General features: G+C 41.4%; 1 protein-coding gene across 6 annotated transcripts in view; it reads left to right on the forward strand.

The window, feature by feature from the left end:
* Nucleotides 1–20,941, forward strand: part of ZNF81 (zinc finger protein 81) — a 74,084-nt gene that overhangs the window by 21,031 nt on the left and 32,112 nt on the right. For all 6 annotated transcript variants that reach the window (XM_010350170.2, XM_074392068.1, XM_074392071.1 and 3 more), the window contains one exon: nt 17,298–17,424. In XM_010350170.2, coding sequence (XP_010348472.1) covers nt 17,298–17,424 — 127 coding nt within the window. The remainder of the gene's footprint in view (nt 1–17,297; nt 17,425–20,941) is intronic.

A 20,941-nucleotide genomic window follows, 5' to 3' on the forward strand; every position in this document is an offset into this window, starting at 1 on the left:
TGGTTATTGTCTTTGAAGCACTAACGTGATGAACAGCTCCCCAATATGCCGCTTGATTAATGGAGGAAGATGCTGACTTTGTAGGCTTCAACCAGACATTCTGGATTCTTCAGGCAAATATTTTATCTAATAGAAAATGACATTGCAGCCTGTTGCTGTGCTTGTCCTTTAAGGTAAGCTAGCAAATAGAGCAGAGGCTTTCAAACATTTTTTTTAAGTACCATTGAATTTTTTTCCAGACGTGTTGTACTGTGATGCACAGTGAGAAGTACATTTTCCATGGTGATCTCTATGTATGTATACACACACACACACACACACACACACACACACATCATATATATGCACGTACAAATATATTTTATATATATGATGTGTAGATTGTGTGTGTGTGTGTGTTTATAAAATCTCCCTACTGTGCGTTCACATTTGCAGGCAGATGCACACACACACACACGCACGCACACAGATACAAATGCAATAGCAACAAAAATTTTAGAAGCAATACTCTTCACAAATAATGTACTGGGATATTTTCTGTTTTCCTCTACCCTATTTTGTTACAAATTTATGCTGGCTGCAAAAAAAAAAAATGGTTGTATTATTCTTGATACTAATAATGCAAAAGACATGGCTATTTTTATTAAATAACAACTTTAAACTAGTCTTGTTTGGCAAAGATGTATCTCAATTATGTGAACTTGAATTCTGAAAACATTTGAGTTAGTCTCAGAATACAGTAGTGTCCCCTTAACTGCAGTTTTAGTTACCCACAGTGAACCAGGGCCTGAAAATATTAAATGGAAAGTTCCAGAAATAAACAATTTCTGTTTTAAATTACATGCTGTTTTGAGTAGCATGATGAAGTCTCATGCCATCCCATTCTATCCCACCTGGGATATGAGTTATCCCTCTGTCCATCACTTCCATGCTGCCTGCTTTCCCACCTGTTAGTCCCTTAGTAGCCATTTCGGTTTTCAGATGGAAAAAACTTAGTTCATACAGTGTTTGGTAGTGTCTACAATTTCAGGCATCTACTGAAGGTCTTTCTTGGAACACATCTCCTGTGGATAAGGGGGAACTACTGTACTTTTTTTTTTTTTTTTTTGAGACGGAGTTTCGCTCTTGTTACCCAGGCTGGAGTGCAATGGCGCGATTTCGGCTCACCGCAACCTCCGCCTCCTGGGTTCAGGCAATTCTCCTGCCTCAGCCTCCTGAGTAGCTGGGATTACAGGCACACGCCACCATGCCCAGCTATTTTTTTTGTATTTTTAGTAGAGACGGGGTTTCACCATGTTGACCAGGATGGTCTCGATCTCTTGATCTCGTGATCCACCTGCCTCGGCCTCCCAAAGTGCTGGGATTACAGGCTTGAGCCACCGCGCCCGGCCAGGAACTACTGTACTTTTAAAAAACATATTAGGGCCAGGTGCAGTGGCTTACACCTGTAGTCCCAGCACTTTGGGAGGCCAAGGCAGGCATATCACGAGCAGATCACGAGGTCAGGAGTTCGAGACCAGCCTGGCCAACATGGTGAAAACCCATCTCTACGAAAAATACAAAAATTAGTTGGCCGTGGTGGTGCGCCCCTGTACTCCCAGCTACTCAGGAGGCTGAGGCAGGAGAATTGCTTGAACACAGGAGGCTGAGGTTGCAGTGAGCCAAGATCATGCCACTGCACTCCAGCCTGGGTGACAAAGCAAGACTCTGTCTCAAGAAAAAAAAAAAGCATATTAAAAGTATTAGAAGTTTAAGGGGGCGAATTTTAGGAATATTCATTTTTTTCCCAGAGGTAGGAAAATATTAGTTACTCAAAGACACAGAAACATGGAGACAGACACAAGTAGAGAGCTCATAGCTCACTGGTTCATGTAAAAGAGCTGTTCTCTTCCCAGTGGGCTTACTGGGGCAGTGGAGCTGAGCAGAAAGCTCTGCCGGGTTTTGAGAGATCCTAGTGAGACAGAAAGAGGTTTAGAGGAAGGCAGGTCATGTAGTACATTATCAAATTCCAACGCAGGTTGGTTTGTATGCTCTGAGGAAGGATGGTGGTAAAATAAGAGGCATTAATGGTGGAAAGTGTTAGCCTCATGTCCGCTGGGAAGGTGGTAGGATGTCCATGGCTGGGGATGACTTTCTCCCGTTGCAAACTGAGTCAGTTGTGGGCACGAGGGGGAGGATCCATCCAAGGAAAGTCACTGGGGAGATGGATTTTTTGATTCTTTTTCCCTTTTATGGTTTAGAGCTTGGAATTTCAAGTCCAGTGTCCCCACCCTCTCTGAGGGGGTTGCGGGGAGAGCAGATTGCTCTGGCTTGTTCCCTTCTTAATGTTCAAATCGTAAAGCCATGGGTTTGTATTGTGTTGATTTGGTCTTTTCTGTAGTGAAGTCCTTATGGTGTTGAACTAGTGTGTGCATTTAGGAGAGAAGAGTATTTCACCAATTTACATTATGTTTTTAAATCATGTGTCTAATTTCTGGTTGTAAGCTATTAACGAAGTTAATGACCAAGGCAGATGTGGTTTCATCTTCAAGAACAACACCAGAGTCGTCCTTCCAAACACGTTCTAATCTCTGTCTGTAGTTAGAGATGTATTTATCTCTTTGTTGTGTGCAATCTTGTGTCTTTAATAAATTTCTGAGAGGGAAGACGGTGGGAGTGGATTCCAAAAGCCTCTCCCCTATGGTTTTAAGTTGCATGTCAGCCTCAGGGTATCTTCCCATCCAAGTACTAACCAGGCCTGGCCCTGCTTAGTTTCTGAGATTAGATGAGACAGGGTGTGCAGGGAGGTATGGCTGTAGATTGCTTCAAGGTGTTCTGATTTCTTTGAAAGTCCACCTCTAGGGCCACTAGCAGTAGCACAAGTTGATAGGAGTCAGAGAGCCCAGGAAAATATGCCCCGAGGAACACTCTGAATTGATTACAGATTCTTCTCCATTCTTATAGGGGTTTGGAAAGTCTTTAACAATAGCATGTAAATATGAGCAAGACCAAGGCTGAAAGAATACTTGGTTCATGTCGGGGCTCAGGTCATTGACCTTCCATCACAGATGGAGAAAGGCCAATAATACAGGTTAGGATGGGGCCTTGGTAGCAGGTGGGTTTAATAGAGCCAGAGAGGAGGAGTAGGGGGAATCCACAGGAGTAGGGAAAGGGCTCAGTGGCACACATGGAGGGTTGCAGATTAGAAAAGGGTTTTGAGGTTTAGTTGGAGGTCAAGGAGGAGCAAGAGGAGTGGGCTGGTGGTAAAGAGACTGTTCTTAAGGGATTATACAGTTTGAGATAGACTGAAGACATTTTCTCAGTTTTCAGCCTCTTCATACAAAACAAAACAAGCTGACCATCGGTGAAAAGAGACTGTAGAGCTCCAAACTTTGGGGGCATTTCACAAATAAATAAGTTTAGGGAGATCCTGAGAGCCCCAAAGGACCATCAGAGTTCTAAGTTATCCTTAGTAAAATTACAGCATTTTTGAAGATCATGAACTGAATTGTTGCCATAGTAGCGAAGCATTCAGTCGCCAAGAGTGCTTTGAAGTGGTTGAGAATTGGATCAAGAGTTTCCAATGAGTACCAAGGTTAAACAAAAGCTAGCAATAAAACAAAACCAAAAGAGCACCCAAAGAATGAAAACCACATGCTTACTGGGCTACCATACACAGCGTGGCCAGAGCACAGGGATCAGAATCTAGATTTACCCAGATCCCCAAATCACCAGTCAGGGAGGAGCACAGTGGGCTGGAGCCCTCGGTACCTGGGTGGCTTCCAGTCGTCTTCAAGTCAGGGCACCAAACTGTCCAAGACAAAAGCCGAGCAAGTAAGAATATGGATTTGATTCAAGCTATTGCAATAGGGAGAGCAACTTAGATACAAATAGTAGAGTCTCAGCAGGGCGGTTTTGCCTTATGCTTTTGCATGGAGGATAGACAAGTTGTAAGTGGAGAGATTTCCAGGGGAGATCGTTTTTGCCATGAGGGGAAGTCTCAGTCAGCCAGCTGACCAGGGAATGTTGATCTTTGTGTCTAGCTAGTTTCAGAAGGATAACAATTTGGTTGATCATTTATGAGAAAAGAAGGGGAGTAGAGGGACTGCATCAGGCTTTGTCTGCAGGTTCAAGCAAAAGGGGAAAGGTGTGTGTTTGGCTTTGTCACAAGTAAACAGTGGAGTTGGCCGGGCGCTGCGGCTCACGCCTGTAATCCCAGGACTTTGGGAGTCCAAGACCGTTGGATCACGAGGTCAGGAGTTCAAGACCAGCCTGACCAACATGGTGAAACCCCGTCTCTACTAAAAATACAAAAATTAACCAGGTGTGGTGGCACGTGCCTGTAATCACAGCTACTCAGGAGGCTGATGCAGGAGAATCGCTTGAACCTGGGAGGCAGAGGTTACAGTGAGCTGAGATTGCACCACTGCACTCCAGCCTGGGTAAACAGCGAGACTCTGTCTCAAAAAAAAAAAAAAAAAAAAAAAAATGGAGTCATCTGCAAGTCTTACAGGAGTCATGACAGAGAGTGGAGAGCAGGCTTTAGCTCAGGTATATAGGGAAGAATGGCTTCTTGTGGTAAGTCGTTTCTCAAGAAGGAGCATAAACAGGTAGAGAGATTTCTTAACTGTCTCTGTTTTCAGGGCTCACGTGAAGTTCAGTGTTGTTGAATGTTCTCAGTTATGTTTGAAAATCTGAGTCCAGTTCTTGTTATTGGATAGACTGTCTGAGGGCAGTCATTCTTACTGGTCCTACATGCCCATGCCACCAGTCCCATGGCATTCTTCTGTCCCACACAATGACTTAGTGACAGCTGGGGAAAGGGCTTGGGGACAACATCTGGAGGTGTTGATAGTTGTTCCACATGTGAGATGCAGGAGTTGGGTGAAGGGAGGGTGGGAATTGGCCTCAGTTAACAGTTATTTTTTTCATTTTTAAAAAGTTAAAAAAAATTTTTGAGATAGCATCTCGCTCTGTTGCCCGGGCTGGAGTGCAGTGGTGTGATCACAGTTCATTGAAGCCTTGACGTACTGGGCTCAAGTGATCATCCCACCTCAACCTCCCGAGTAACTGGAATTATAGGCATGTGCCACCACACCCAGCTAATTTTTGTATTTTTGTAGAAACTAGGTTTTACCATGTTGCCCAGGCTGGTCTTGAACTTCTGGACTAAAGTGATCCACCCACCTCAGTCTCCAAAAGTGCTGGGATTACAGGTGGGAGCTATGGTGCCCTGCCAGCAGTCAATTAAACTGAAGGCTCTTGCAGCAGTTTGGGAGAGATTTATGAGGGCATTTTCCTTTTTGAGGAATGCTATAGGGGTGGTCCAAAAGACAAAGATCATTACAGCTCCTCCCTCTCCTGTGCCTCATGGGGTTGAAGGTGTTTCCTCTTCAGATGCTGAGTTCTTGCTCTCCCTCTACGGATGCAAAATCTTTGTGACCCTTTCTTGCAGCTATCAATCATTCCCTAATAGTTCCTAGACCTTTTATCTGAATGGATCAGGTGCAGGAGGGACAAGGACATTTTTAAAAAATTTACAGAGATCCATTATGTTCTTCCCTTTGATCCATGTGGGTTACTGTAGGGGGACACGGTGAGCAGTGTACTGAACCAATGGTACCTATCCTTATGATCTAAGACAATGTCAGTCCAACCAGAGGATCCAGGTGGCTGAACCAGAATTAAACTTAAATCCCTTCAGTTCCTTCTGGCTAGGCTGCCACCCAGCGTGTTACCAAACACTCTAGTCTGGGGTTGGTATTAAGGGAAAGAAAGAAAGATTATACTCAGGAATGTTCAAGACAGAATCTCAGATTTTTCAAACATGTCCATATGACCTTCAACACTTTTTGTTCTGATCATTACCTAGGGAGAAGCTGAAAGAAAATGATCTCTTTCTGAGGTCAGGCATATTCATTGACCAAACTGCCTTACTAAGGTTTGTGGACCAGGAAGAGGCAAGGGAGGTAGAATCTGAAGTCCTTTTGAGTCAGTTTTTGAGGAGGCTTTTCCAGTGCTTAATGATACCAGATGCCTGTGGACATAGAGAATATGGAAGTCCATTGAGTACCCTGACATCAGCCCATTGTCACATGGCTTTTGCAATAAAAGGCACACCATTTTCAGGCTGCAAATAGTCCAGAAAACTGAAAATAGCCACAATTATGAGGCCAGAATTAGCTGAGCAGATTGAAATATACACCACTTTAACGTGAGAAGACGTCAACAGTGGTGCAACCTCAATGAAAGCTCTTAGAACGGGCTTGAGGAATGATGCCATCAATTTGCCGGGAGTAAGCGGGGCCACACCGCATGTGATGTGACCCTTCTCACCACAACAGGTAATCTTTTGGAAGGAGTCACAAGTTTGGCATGCAGTGGTAGCTTCTGCATCAGAAACTTAAGAATCCTGTAATTTGTGCCCAGCCTGTGACAATGGATGCATTGCCATGACCAATGGATGATGGACAGTGGCCTTGCATTCTGCCTGCTGAGCACCCACATCCATTCTCAGTTTTGGTGAGGTTGAGCAGCCACACGGCCCAGTGGAAACCATCAGGTTTCCGCTTCTCCAGACATTAGCAGATCAGGTCCAGGCTTTTAGGGGAAGCTTTGTGAACTGAGGGCCCATTAAGCCCAGTAGCCTTGCTCTAGTTGGCAGAGTGAGAAATAAATTTACCCCCAAAGGGACAGTTGTCCTATTTTCATATAAAACTGAGATGCCACTGGGGCCAGGCCAGTTGTACTCTTGAATATACAATTTCCTTTTGACATGTGAGGCTTGCTGGACCCTTCCTACCTTGTTAGTCATCGAGTCTGAATCAACCAACCCCAAAGTGGGAATGTCAGTCAGGCTGGAGAGTCACAAGGCCTCACCATTGGTCAGGTGTTCAGTTTCAACAAGGGCCCAGTAGCAAGTTAATAGTTATCTTTCATAAGGGATGTTGCTGGTGACTCTGTAAGGACGATGAAAAATCCAAAACCCCAAAGGGCTCTTCTGGGTATAGGTTGCCTCTCTTTGTTAGAGATCCCATTAGGCAAAATCATCAGTTACAAAGACGAGTAGCTCAACAGGGTCACTTAGGGTTTGGGGATCCTGAAGGTAAAGAGCAGAGAATGTGCCACAGCTTGCTGGGCAGCATCCTCCACTGCCTGTTGGGTTGGGTCCCCCTCAAAGGACATTGGCTTGCAGTTATCCAATATAAAGGATCTAGTAGAATGTCCAGGTGAGGCACATAATGTCTCCCGTACCCAAAGCATCCAGAATGGTCTTTTTGGGCTTCCTTTTAGGTGTGAGGTTCAAAGAGACGGAAATTTTTCCTTGACTGAAAGAGGGACAAAGCATTGTGAATCCACCCAGAGGTCCTAGAATGCTTTACTTGATGAGCAGGCCCCTGAGTTTCATCAGGATTTACCAGCCACCTCTGATGGCAAAGGCGTGCTAATACCACAGTCAGAGCTATTGAGATGGAAGCTTCTGACTTGGCAACCAAGAGGACTGATCTCTATAGTGAAAATTATGTACGTCAGAGGGTAGAAGTGGTCACAACTAAAGCCTAACCTACTCACTGGTATTAAATGACAAGAGACTCATTGCCCCTAGGAGAGTACTGCAAAACCTGTATTGCAAGATCGGTTTGCAAGGGCCAAACTGAGCTTGGTCCTTGGTGTCAAGACCTGAGATTTTACCCTACTTATAAGCTAATAATCAGGCTTGCCACAGTTGCAAGAGTGCTGGCAGAAGTCATCAGACTCCTGAGTCAGTGATAAAGGACCATTACTCAGAGAAAAAGACGTAGCCAGAGTCAGCTTGGCTGCATGTTGGAGAAAAGATTAAAAATAAAATCTCCTGGCAACCCAGGAAGTCTCTCCACAAATAAAGAATAGAAAGAAGAGTGTTATTGAATATGCACTAAACCACGCTGCAGTATGCGTCACAAGAAATCTGCTAATGAAATTGCAAAGACAGAAGGAAATCTCATCCTTGTGTGTAGCCAAGCAGATTCGCATTCTCAAGATAAATAACTTGTCCTCATGTAAACAGAACTGATAGCACCATTTGCTGTGCATTCTTTCATAATTCATCCTAAGTTTACCTGGTAATTGGAGCAGCCATCTGCGCTAATTAATTGCCTTTATCCAAAGGCAAAAATCAAACTTCTATCTATGACATGCAGGCAGTTACAGACTAGAGCCAGGCACCTAGGCTAAACTCCCAGGGTGACAGACAGATAGAATTCTTGATGTTTATATATCAAAGAGATGGCTCCTAAGTTCTTAAGGGAAACATTCTTGGTACGTGTACATGTATGTTCATTGCAGCACTATTCACAACAGCAAAGACAGGAATCGACCCAAGGGACCATCAATGATAGACTAGATAAAGCAAACGTGGTACATAGACACCATGGAATACTGTGCAGCCATAAAAAGGAACATGATCATGTCCTTTGCAGGGACATGGATGGAGCTGGAAGCCATTATCCTCAGCAAACTAACACAGGAACAGAAAACCAAACACCGCATATTCTTATTTATAAGTGTGAGCCGAACAGTGAGAACCCATGGACATAGGGAGGGAAACAACACACACTGGGGCCTGTGGAGGAGAAGGGGAAGGGACAGCATCAGCATAAACAGCTAATGCATGCTGGGCTTAATACCTAGGTGACTGGTTGATAGGTGCAGCAAACCATCATGGCGCACATTTCCTATGCAACAAACCTGCACATCCTGCACATGTATGCTAGAACTTAAAATAAAAACATTCTTGGATTGCAATACAGGCAGAAGATTTGTTTAGCTTTTAACACTTCATATACATATCAAAGGGGCAGAGGAAAGATTTACAAATACAAGTTTTTTTCAGGAAATGCACTAAGAAAATGGAAGAGGGAGGAAGGTCTCTTTCCCTTTTGGCAATAAGGAAAATTTAATTTTTTTCTTTATGATTTTCCCTTATTTTATAATAATACGGTTTTCTAATTTTCTCTGTCACTCACCATTTCTACCTTTCTCTGGGCAGTTAGACATCTAAAGATCCAGCAAATCCATAGTAAGATGCAAAGCAAAACAATTATGAAAATTACCATAGGATGAATTTAAAATGTCAGTGCAATATTTGCATTGGGGGGAAATCCTTTGAGTACGTCTTACCAGTGATGAGTTGTTAAAGCACATTCTTGATCAGCAATGTGCCAAAATTCTCATTTCCTGATATGTTACTTTTACAGATTGCTGGTGTTGTCCTTATTGCTTGCTCTTTAAGTACTGTTTTGCAGTTCCTTAGGAAGTCTTACCCAATCCAAGCCTAAGGAGTAGCTTTCCAGGGACTTGATATTCTAATTTTTAATTAAGAGTTTTATAAGACCCGATAAACTTCTCCTGAGTTCTTGTCAATCAATAAGTAACACCACATTTACAAAGCATAGCCCTGTAGTACTTGCTCTTTCTTCCCAAATAATATATCCAAGATGCAAAACACAAAGATACCCCGGCCATTATCGACTATATTATCGTGAGGCATTCTTTGAAGGGTACAGATTGAACTTCCAGTGTTTACTGTGCTTGGCTCTAATTGTTTTAAATCTTGAGGAAAATCCCAACTGGTGGGTCTCTGCTTGCATTAGCCTAAATCAAGAGTGATACCAGGCTCGTCAGTCCCCATGAGTAACAGGCATTCACCTGTGTTTATCTGTCCCAGTTTCTCTCTGGGACTGGAGAGAATTTGCATCCTAAATTAATCCAGTGACATTAGACCTATTTTCTGCTGTCTCTATCTGTGAATGCCAGATGTGTCTATTAAGTAGCTGCTTTTTATACTATTTTTCTGTCTCTTCTGGTATAGTCATAGTCTAATACCTGTTTCCTTAAAGATGAACAGCCCTGTGATTCTGAACTAGTGATGGTATCTGGGACTATTTTATAACCAATTGCCTTGGACTATGCAAATGAGCCTCTGAGACCTTCGTGGTGATTTTTGTTTCCATCATTAAATTACTCCAAATAGTTCAATTCTATACCGTTCTCCATTTCCATTCCTGCTGAGCTCCCATTGTTTTACAATGTCTTACATGATGTGATTCATCCAGTTTGTGATTGTATTATATGTTTTTGTTGTTGTCCCAAAGCACTACGTTTATTATTCAAAGTCTCAATCTCAAGAGAGTTAGGTATATCTGTGCTTGTCCCTGTTCTTCCCAGGATTGTATTCTAATAAGTGTCCTTTTGTCCTTGGATATCCCCAAACAGGCCCCTTAATAAATTTTGTATTGGGAAGGCTCAAGGGATTCATGTCTAGCTGTGAAGAGTGATAACAGCCTCGGATAGTTTAAGAAAAACCATCCACCTATAATCTTGGGGGCTACTAAAACAGGCTTAGGACATTGCCATGTTCCAAACATAGTTGGGGGGAATCTCTATTGTATACATCTTGAGGAGTCTGTTGAAAGGATTCCCACCAGTATGGATGTAATTTACCATCGCTGTCTTTACAACTATCAGCAGTTTTATTGAACCAAACCTCTACCATAGCAAAGGTGAGAGAATAAATCACAAGGCTTACTCCTATAGGTATTTTGATTGTCGTATAGTTAACAGATTCCTTTTTTTCTGTAAAGATCCTTCCAATCAAACCAGTTAACAAAACATTTTTGTATCACATTTAGGGCTTGAGTATCTGGATGCATGTAAGTTACTTTAGTATTATCAAATAGTAATCTAGTGAAGATGACTCTGCTTTTACTCTCCCTATAATTGGATTGCTGGACTTAAAAATCCAGATCATGTGTATTCTGAGGATATCATATGGAGTTCATCAGGAAAAACAGGACGTGGCATGGACACAGGACATGGCCTTTGTAATTGTGGAGACCATTACTGGGAGTACCAAAAAAGCAGTATTACAAATAACAAATAACAGTTATAACAAATAACAGATTTGTTTTCTAGTAAAATGTGATTCTTAAGTAATCAAAATAAGCCTATTATGAACAGGACAGCAAGGTAGTCTCTGAGGATAGTAGCAATACATTTTCCAGAATACCTCTTTTCAGCCAAATCTCAATACCAGTATAAGTAACTTCGGAAAACTTTAAGTTTCAAGTCTTTTGTCAGTGCTGGCTTCACAAGGAATGCATGGATCCAACTGCATTTTTCTTTTTTTTTCCCTTTTTTTGAGACAGAGCCTCACTCTGTCACCCAGGCTGAAATGCAGTAGTGCAATCTCGTCTCATTGCAACCTCTGCCTCCCAGGTTCAAGCGAATCTTGTGCCTCAGTCTCCTGAGTAGCTGGGATTATGGATGTGTACCACTGCACCCGGCTAATTTTTGTATTTTTAGTAGAGACGAGTTTTGCCATGTTGGCCAGGCTGATCTGGAACTCTGGGACTCAAGTGATTGCTTGCCTCAGCCTCCCAAAGTGCTGGGATTACAGGTGTGAGCTACCATACCCAGCCTAACTACGTTTTTCTTTTACTTTGCTAGCAGAGTAGGTGATCAGCAGTGCTTTAAAAGGTCAGCGACAGCCTGTCTTTTCCCAGGAACACTTTCATGTAGATGAAATCTCCTGGTTGATAGAGGTGGCAGACTTCGTCCAGCGGGTCCATGCAGGTCCTTATGACTTTATATCTTAGGGTTCCTAAGGAAGGGAGAAACTCTTTTAAATATTGATTATGATTATAAGAGAATTCAGTTAAGTTAGGCACAGGACATGGTCTCAGACCCACATCATAGGCCTGCCAAGCATAAATTCAAAGGGAGTGATACCATGCTTGCTAGCAGGGGTTGCTCTAATTTTTAACAAGGCTAGTAGTAAAGCCATTGGCCATTTTAATCCAGAAAGTCGGAGAATCTTGGCCAATGAGATTTTTTAGACTTTGATTCATTTGTTCCACTTGTCCAGAGGACTGAAGATGATTGATAGAGCATATAATAGTTTATAGGATTCTGCAAACATTTGCATAATTCTGCTGAATAGCAGAAAATGAAAGGTCTTACTCTGATTCAATCCGCTTTTGTATCCCCAAAATGAGAATTTTGTTTATTAAGGGAAACTTCACCACTGCCTGAGCAGTGACTTTTGTAGAGGGCAAAACTTCAGGCCATTCATACACACTGTAATTAGACAAACGTCTCTTACCTTCTGCAGGTATCGATTCTATGAAATCCAGCTGCTACCAGGTTCCTGGTATGTTGACTGGGGAAAACTTCCTGTGCTTACCCTGGGAGTGGTCCGTGAAGACTTTTGCTGACAAATAGCACATCTATTTACTATGTTTTGAATAAGTTCATCTTTTTGGTAGGCACAGTGAGTCTGATGCCTTTAAAATCCATCTTTTATGTAGCTGATTTTGTTGCTAACGCAATACTAACCAAATAAATAAAGACCAAGGAGTAGGAACTACATGGTTAGCTAATTCCCGTGGTAGAGCCCCCTTCCTTAATCCATTTGCTCATTTTCTTTTGGAATGCATATTTTTGAGAATAAATGAAAGTATCTTGTATTAGAATTGGGACGTCTGAGCTGGGTGTCGGCTGTGTTTTAACAGTAGCTTTTGCAGCTGTACCAGCAGAATCATTGCCTTTAGCAATTTTGTTGTTCTGCGCTATGCGGTCTCTACAGTGGGTTATTGCTATCTGACTCAGCAGTTGTGAAGCCTCTAACAACTCAGATATTAATTTTCCATGAGATATTTTGGTTCCCATGAAGTCAAGAATGCCCTATTTTTTCAAATTTTCCCTATTATATGACAGACACCAAACACATATTTGTTGTCAGTATATAGATTCACTTTAATTCCCAAACCAAGAATTGTAGATCCCTAGTAGCTGCCATTAGCTTGGCTGCTTGTGCTGATTTAATTCCAGGCAAGACATAAGTGTTCTAGATTTCCTGAGCAGTTGCCACAGTGTTAGACGCCTGGAGGTGAACCTTCTCATCCCAGGTGTATGCCCCTCAGTAAACCTTATCAAATATGCATTTTGAACAGGAATATCAGAAAACTCAGGTTGCTTGCTGCCTAGTATCTTCTATTACTGTTGTACACTCGTGATCATCTATTTGACCAGGATCTGGTAAAACAGTAGCAGGTTTTCGGAGATTGCATCTTCCAAGCAGAAGATTACGATTGGGTAATAATGCTGATACATAATTAATCAGATGGTGCACCAATAAATGCTGGGTATTATGCACTTGTAAGATAGTTTCTTTTTTGTTGCTGAGTATTCCATTGTATGAAGACACTACAATCTGTGTAGACATTAATGTGTTGATGAACACTTGTGGAATGTGTCTAGTTTTTTATTATCATGAATCAAGCCTGCTATGGGCATTCTTATAGAAGTTTTCTGAGTATGTATGTTTTCATTTCTTTTTATTAACTACCAAGAAATGGAATTGCTAGATTATGTGGTGGATATATGCTTAACTTTATTAGAAACTGTAAAACAAGTTCAGGCTCAGGCCTGTAATCCCAGCACTTTGGGAGGCTGAAGTGGACAGATCACTTGAGGCCAGGAGTTCAAGACCAGCCTGGCCAACATGGTGAAACTCTGTCTCTACTAAAAATACAAAAATTAGCCAGGTATGGTGGCACATGCCTGTAATCCCAGCTACTAAGGAGGCTGAAGCACAAGAATCACTCGAACCTGGAAGGCGAAGGTTGCAGTGAGCTAAGATCACACCACTGTCTCCAGCCTGGGTGACAGAGGAAGACTCTGTCTCAAAAAAAGAAGAAAGAAGAAAAGAAAAGAAATTGTCAAACAAGTTTCCAAAGTGGTGGCTTGGTTTTACTTTCCTACCAGCAATTTTTGAGTGTCTTTTTAATTTTAGCGTTTCTAGTGAGTGTCTAGTGCTTTCTCGATACAGCTTAAATTGCATTTCCCTTATAACGAATGATGGTGAACATCTTTTCATGTGCTTTATTGGCCATTTGTGTATCTTTTTTGTGTCTGATCAAGTATTTTTCCCATTAGAAAAATTGGGCTATGTGTCATTTTCTTATTACTTTCTAGGAGTTCTTTCTACATTCTTAATACGGGTGTTTTGTGTATGTATTGTAAATATTTTCTCCCAGGCTGTGGCTTGACTTTTCATTTTCTCAATAGTGTCTTTTGATGAGCAGAAGTTTTAATTTTGATAAGATCCAGTTTTTGAAGCTTTTCTTTTATGCTTGGGGCTTTTTGTACTGTGTTAAGAAATCCATGCTTATGTCAAGGTTGCAAAGATATCCTTTCTGTTCTTATGTTAGTTTGCTGAGAATGATGGTTTCCAGCTTTATCCATGTCCCTGCAAAGGACATGAACTCATCCTTTTTTATGGCTACATAGTAGTCCATGGTATATATGTCTGCACATTATATTTAAAAATGTCTTTTCTGCCCTTCTCTCCTTCTGGGTGTTAAATGGCATGTATGTTAGATCTTTTGATTTTTGTCTTACTCATCTGTCTTAGTCTGTTTGTCCTACTATAACAACATCCCTGAGACTGGGTATCTTATAAACAATAGACATTTATTTCTCACCGTTCTGGAGGCTGAGAAGTGCAAGATAAACACACAAGCAACTTAGGTATCCAGTGAAGGCTGCTGTCTGCTTCCAAGATGGCACCTTGTTGCTGTGTCCTCCAGAAGGGGCGAATTCTGTGTCCTTACATGGTGGAAAGGGTGGAAGGTCAAAAAGGAAGGACATAGCTAGTTCCCCCAAGCCCTTTTAAAAGAACACTCCTGCTGGGCACGGTGGCTCACGCCTGTAATCCCAGCACTTTGGGAGGCAGAGGCGGGTGGATCACGAGGTCAAGAGATCGAGACCATCCTGGTCAACATGGTGAAACCCCGACTCTACTAAAAATACAAAAAATTAGCTGGGCATGGTGGTGCGTGCCTGTAATCCCAGCTACTCAGGAGGCTGAGGCAGGAGAATTGCCTGAACCCAGGAGGCGGAGGTTGCGGTGAGCCGAGATCGCGCCATTGCACTCCAGCCTGGGTAACAAGAACGAAACTCTGTCTCAAAAAAAAAAAAAAAAAAAAAAAAAAAGAACACTCCTAATCCATTCACGAGCCCTCATGACCTAAATACCTCCCAAAGGCCATACCTCTTAATATTGTTGCGTTAGGATTTAGTTTAAACATGAATTTTGGAGGGATCACAAACATTCAAACCATAGCATCATCCCTGAGACTCTATTTGTTTTTATTTTCAATTTGATTATCACTGCTTTTCAGATTGGATAATTTCTGTTGGTCTGTCTTTAAGTTAATTACCTCTTTCTTCAGTTATCTCTATTCTTCTGTTAAGCCCATCCAGTGAACTTTTTAGTTTCAGATGGTATTTTTCAGTTTTTTTAATAGTTTATATTTCGCAGTTGGCCTATCCTATTTATTCATTTGTTATGAACATATTTGTATGTTTTGAGCATAATTATAACTAACTGATTTAAAGCACTTTTCTGCTAATTCTAGCATCTAGATCACCTCAGGTCAGTCTCTGAGTGCATTTTCTCTTGAGCCTCTTCCCTTTCACTCCACACCTTTCTGTCTCTCTGTTAAGTTGTTTTGGATTGTGTTTTTGTTGTGAAACATATATTAGAGATGCTTGATTCTGTTTAATTCCTCTGAATAGTGCTGATTTTTTGTTTTGCTTTGTAAGAAGCACTTAACATGCCTGGATCAAACTAGGTACTAGTTTTCTCTGTGGTATGTGGTAGCTCAAGTTTCAGTTCATTTAGCTGGTCAACCAGAGATTTGGGCAGACTTCATCCACAGAATTTAGGCACCCTTCTCGCTTTCAATGCCTTTCTGGAAACCCCACTACCTGGATTTTCCAGGGGTAGTGATGACTGTAGAACTCCCCTTTGATTCTTCAAGGCAACAACAAGTGGTTTTCTTTTCTTCTCTGTCTCTCTCTTTTTTTTTTTTTTTTTTTTTTTTTCAGGTAGGGTCTGGCTCTGTCGCCCAGGCTGGAGTGCAGTGGCACAATCATAGCTCACTGCAGCCTTAACCTCCCAGGTTTAATCAGTCCTCCCACCTCAGCCTCCCAAGTAGCCAGGACCATAGGCATGCACCACTTCTCTTGGAATTTTAGCTACCCCACATGGCACTGACTGGGCCTATTCACAAGCTAAAGTGCCAACCTCTCTTCTAAGTGTCAGCTCTCCTTCAAGTACAGCCTGACTTGGGTTGCTCCTTAGTATCTTTAGATAGTTTTTAAAATATTTTTTGCTCAGAGTTTATAGTTGTTATCTGTATGAAGGTTGGTCTGATAAAAGCAATGCAGTCATACTGAAACTTAATTTTCGTTAATTTTTGTATATGGCGTGAGGTGTGGGTCAAGGTTCGTGGTTTTTTCCTAATACTGATATCTACCCCTTCCAGCACAATGTGTTTAAAAGACTTCCCTTTTGCTCATTGAATCTCATTGGCACCTTTGTCAAAAAAAAAATTGTCTGTGTATGTGTGGGTTTGTTTCTGGACTTTATTCTGTTATAATGATATGTCTGTCTGTGCTTACATCATCCCATACTGCTTAAATTACTGTAGCTTTACAGTATATCTTAACATTAAGGGGTATAAATCCTTCATACTTTTTCTTGCTTTTGACTATTCCGGGTCCTTTGCATAGCCATATAAATGTTAACATTTTATCAAATTTTTACCAAAATCTTGACAAATAAGTGATTAAACCCGTAGAAAACAAATCAGTGATGCAACAGGAAATTTCAACAACATTCAACCAACTTGATTTACATATTACAGAACACTAAAGCCATCAATACCCAAATATATATTCTTTTCAGGGAAACATGGAAACATTCTCCTAGATAGACCATATGTTGAAATCACACAGAGTATACTTTCTGACCACCACAGAATCAAATTAGAAATGACCAATAAAAAGGCATTAAGACAAAAAGATCATATTTTTCAAGAGTAAATGAAAACAACAGGAGAGGGAGCTATGTGAAATTTTTAAAAATTGGGATGGAGGAGATATATGTGCTTCCTTCTAAAAGTTATAGAGCACAAATTTCTCATAAAAACGAGTAACAAAATAGGATCAAGGTCAAATCCTTGCTAAAAATTATCATTTTTAATAAATGGAAGACTAAGTGTCATACATAATGAATAGCAGGAATTTGTGATTAGATTTTTTTATATTCTACACAATATTATATATGTGTATATATTTAAACTAAGTATTTAATGGGCATACCATATGGTATATTATGATGAAAAAGTATTAAAAACAACTTCCTATCGGTCTTCTCCCCATCCTCCAGTGCTGATCATGTTGCCTTGAACAAGACTGTGTTGTTACAGGTATCAGTGTCATTTGAGGATGTGACTGTGGACTTCAGTAGAGAAGAGTGGCAGCAACTGGACTCTACTCAAAGACGCCTGTACCAGGATGTAATGTTGGAGAACTACAGCCACCTGCTGTCAGTGGGTAAGGGCAACCATCCTATGAAGTTGTGAGGAGCCTGTTATGGGTTAAATTGTGTCCTCCAAATGAAATATGTTAAAGTCTTAACCCCCAGCCCCCCAGAAAGCACAACCTGGTTTCTCTTGGCTGCTTAAAGACCTTATTTGGAAATAGAGTCTTTAGGGTGGGCCTTAATCTAATATAATTGGTGTCCTTATAAAAAGGGGAAAACTGGACACACACACGTGCGCACACACACACACACACACACACACACACACACGGGGAAGGCAATATGAAGATACACAGGGAGAAGATGGAATGTGACTAGAATGATACATCTGTAAGCAAAGGAACACTTGAGGCCACCAGAAGCTAAGAGAGGCCTGGAACAGTTCCTTCCCTAGCACCTTCAAAGAGATCATGACCCTGCTAACACCTTGGGGTTTTGGAGTTCTGGCCCCAAAACTGTGAGACAATAAATTTCTGTTGTTTTGAGCCCCCTAGTTTGTGGTACTTTAACAGCCCTAGGAAACGAATACGGAGTTTTATACTTGAAAATGGGGTGCTGCTGTGATAAATACCTTAAAAATGTGAAAGTGGCTTTGGAATTGGGTAACAGGTAGAGGCTGGATTGAAGGGGCTAGGTTTTGATATGCTTGGCAGAAAAAGCCTAGATGGCCTTAACCAGACTATTGGTAGAAACATGAATGTTAAAGGTACTTTTGGTGAGATCTCAGATCGAAATAAGGAACATATTATTGCAAGCTGGGAGAATAGCAATCCTTGTTATAAAGTACCAGAGAATACGGCTAAATTGTGTTCTTTTTTTTTTTTTTTTTTTTTTTGCTTGATTCTTTTCCTTTATTTATCCATTTTCAAAATAATGAATTGGTGTCCTAACATGCTCAAAGGCAATGTAATGAAATTTTCCTTTTCCCTCCCTCTCTCCCTCCCCCTTTTTTTCTCCTTCCTTCCTTCCTTCCTTCCTTCCTTCCTTCCTTCCTTCCTCCCTCCCTCCCCTCCCCTTCCTTCTCCTCCCCTCCCCTTCCCTCTCCCCGCCTCTCCTTTCTTTCTCTCTCTCTTTATTGAAATATAAATTACATAACATAAACTGCACATACTTAAAGTATACAATTTGATAATAAGTATCATAAAAAGATTGCTACTATTGTTACTGTCTTGACCCAAGGATGGCTCCATAATACCTACTTATTTTAAAAAACTGGCTGGGCGGGGTGGCTCATCCCTGTAATCCTAGCACTTTGGAAGACTGAGGCGGGTGGATCATATGAGGTCAGGAGTTCGAGACCAGCCTGACCAACATGGTAAAACCCCATCTCTACTAAATATAAAAAATAAGCTAGATGTGGTGGCATATGCCTGTAATCCTAGCTACTTGGGAGGCTGAGGCAGGAGAATCACTTGAACCCTAGGGGCAGAGGTTGCAGTGAGCCGAGATCATGCCATTGCACTTCAGGCTGGGCAACAAGAGAGAAACTCCATCTCAAATAATTTTTTTTTTTAAAACAAGGAAAATATAGCAAATAAGTTGCCTGTAATTGACACATAATAGTTGCACATATTTATCAGGTACAGTATTATATTTCAGTACATGTGTACAATGTGTAATAATCAAATCAGGATCATCAGCAAATCTATCACCTTCCTTTTTTTGAGTATCATTATAAACTTACGGATTTTGAACCTGTTTGTTTTTTTTTGTTTTGTTTTGTTTTTTGTTTTTTGTTTTTTGTTTTTGAGACGGAGTTTCGCTCTTGTTACCCAGGCTGGAGTGCAATGGTGCGATCTCGGCTCACCGCAACCTCCACCTCCTGGGTTCAGGCAATTCTCCTTCCTCAGCCTCCTGAGTAGCTGGGATTACAGGCACACGCCACCATGCCCAGCTAATTTTTTGTATTTTTAGTAGAGATGGGGTTTCACCATGTTGATCAGGATGGTCTCGATCTTTTGACCTCGTGATCCACCCACCTCTGCCTCCCAAAGTGCTGGGATTACAGGCTTGAGCCACCACACCCAGCCGAACCTATTTGTTTTTTAAATATATATATGTATTTTTTATTGCATTTTAGGTTCTGGGGTATATGTAAAGAATATGCAGGATTGTCGCATAGGTACATACATGGCCATATGGTTTGCTGCCTCTGTCCCCATCACATATATCTGGCATTTCTCCCCGTATTATCCCTCCCCAACTCCCTACCCACCACTGTCCCTCCCCAACAGACCCCAGTGTGTGATGCTCCCCTCCCTGTGTCCGTGTGTTCTCATTGTTCAACACCCGCCTACGAGTGAGAACATGCGGTGCTTGATTCTCTGTTCCTGTGTCAATTTGCTGAGAATTATGGTTTCCAGGTTCATCTATGTCCCTACAAAGGACATGAACTCATCATTTTTTATGGCTGCATAGTATTCCATGGTGTATATGTGCCATATTTTCCCTGTCCAGTCTATCATCGTTGGGCATTTAGGTTGGTTCCAGGTCTTTGCTATTGTAAACAGTGCCACAATGAACATGCCTGTGCATGTGTCCTTATAATAGAATGATTTATAATCCTTTGGATATATACCCAGTAATGGGATTGCTGGGTTAAATGGAATTTCTATTTCTAGGTCCTTGAGGAATCGCCACACTGTCTTCCACAATGGTTGAACTAATTTACACTCCCACCAACAGTGTAAAAGTGTTCCTATTTCTCCACATCCTCTCCAGCATCTGTTGTCTCCAGATTTTTTAATGATCGCCATTCTAACTGGCATGAGATGGTATCTCAATGTTGTTTTGATTTGCATTTCTCTAATGACCAGTGATGATGAGCATTTTTTCATATGTTTGTTGGCCTCATATATGTCTTCTTTTGAAAAGTGTCTGTTCATATCCTTTGCCCACTTTTGAATGGGTTTGTTTGTTTTTTTTTTTTTTTTCTTGTAAATCTGTTTTAGTTCTTTGTAGATTTTGGATATAAGTCCTTTGTCAGATGAGTAGGTTGCAAAAATTTTTTCCCATTCTGTTGGTTGCCAGTTCACTCTGATGATTGTTTCTTTTGCTGTGTGGAAGCTTTGGAGTTTAATTGGATCGCATTTGTCTATTTTGGCGTCTGTTGCCAATGCTTTTGGTGTTTTAGTCATGAAGTCCTTGCCTGTGCCTATGTCCTGAATGGTTTTGCCTGGGTTTTCTTCTAAGGGTTTTATGATGTTAGGTCTTATGCTTAAGTCTTTAATCCATCTGGAGTTAATTTTAGTGTAAGGTATTAGGAAGGGGCCCAGTTTCTGCTTTCTGCACATGGCTGGCCAGTTTTCCCAACACCATTTATTAAACAAGGAATCCTTTCCCCATTCCTTGTTTTTGTCAGGTTTGTCAAAGATCAGATGGTTGTAGATGTGTGGCATTGCCTACAAGGCTTCTGTCCTGTTCCACTGGTCTATATCTCTGTTTTGGTACCAGTACCATGCTGTTTTGATTACCGTAGCCTTGTAGTATAGTTTGAAGTCAGATAGCATGATGCCTCCAGCTTTGTTC

Source organism: Saimiri boliviensis, chromosome X (genome assembly GCF_048565385.1).
Source record: "Saimiri boliviensis isolate mSaiBol1 chromosome X, mSaiBol1.pri, whole genome shotgun sequence".
NCBI classification, from domain to species: Eukaryota; Metazoa; Chordata; class Mammalia; order Primates; family Cebidae; genus Saimiri; species Saimiri boliviensis.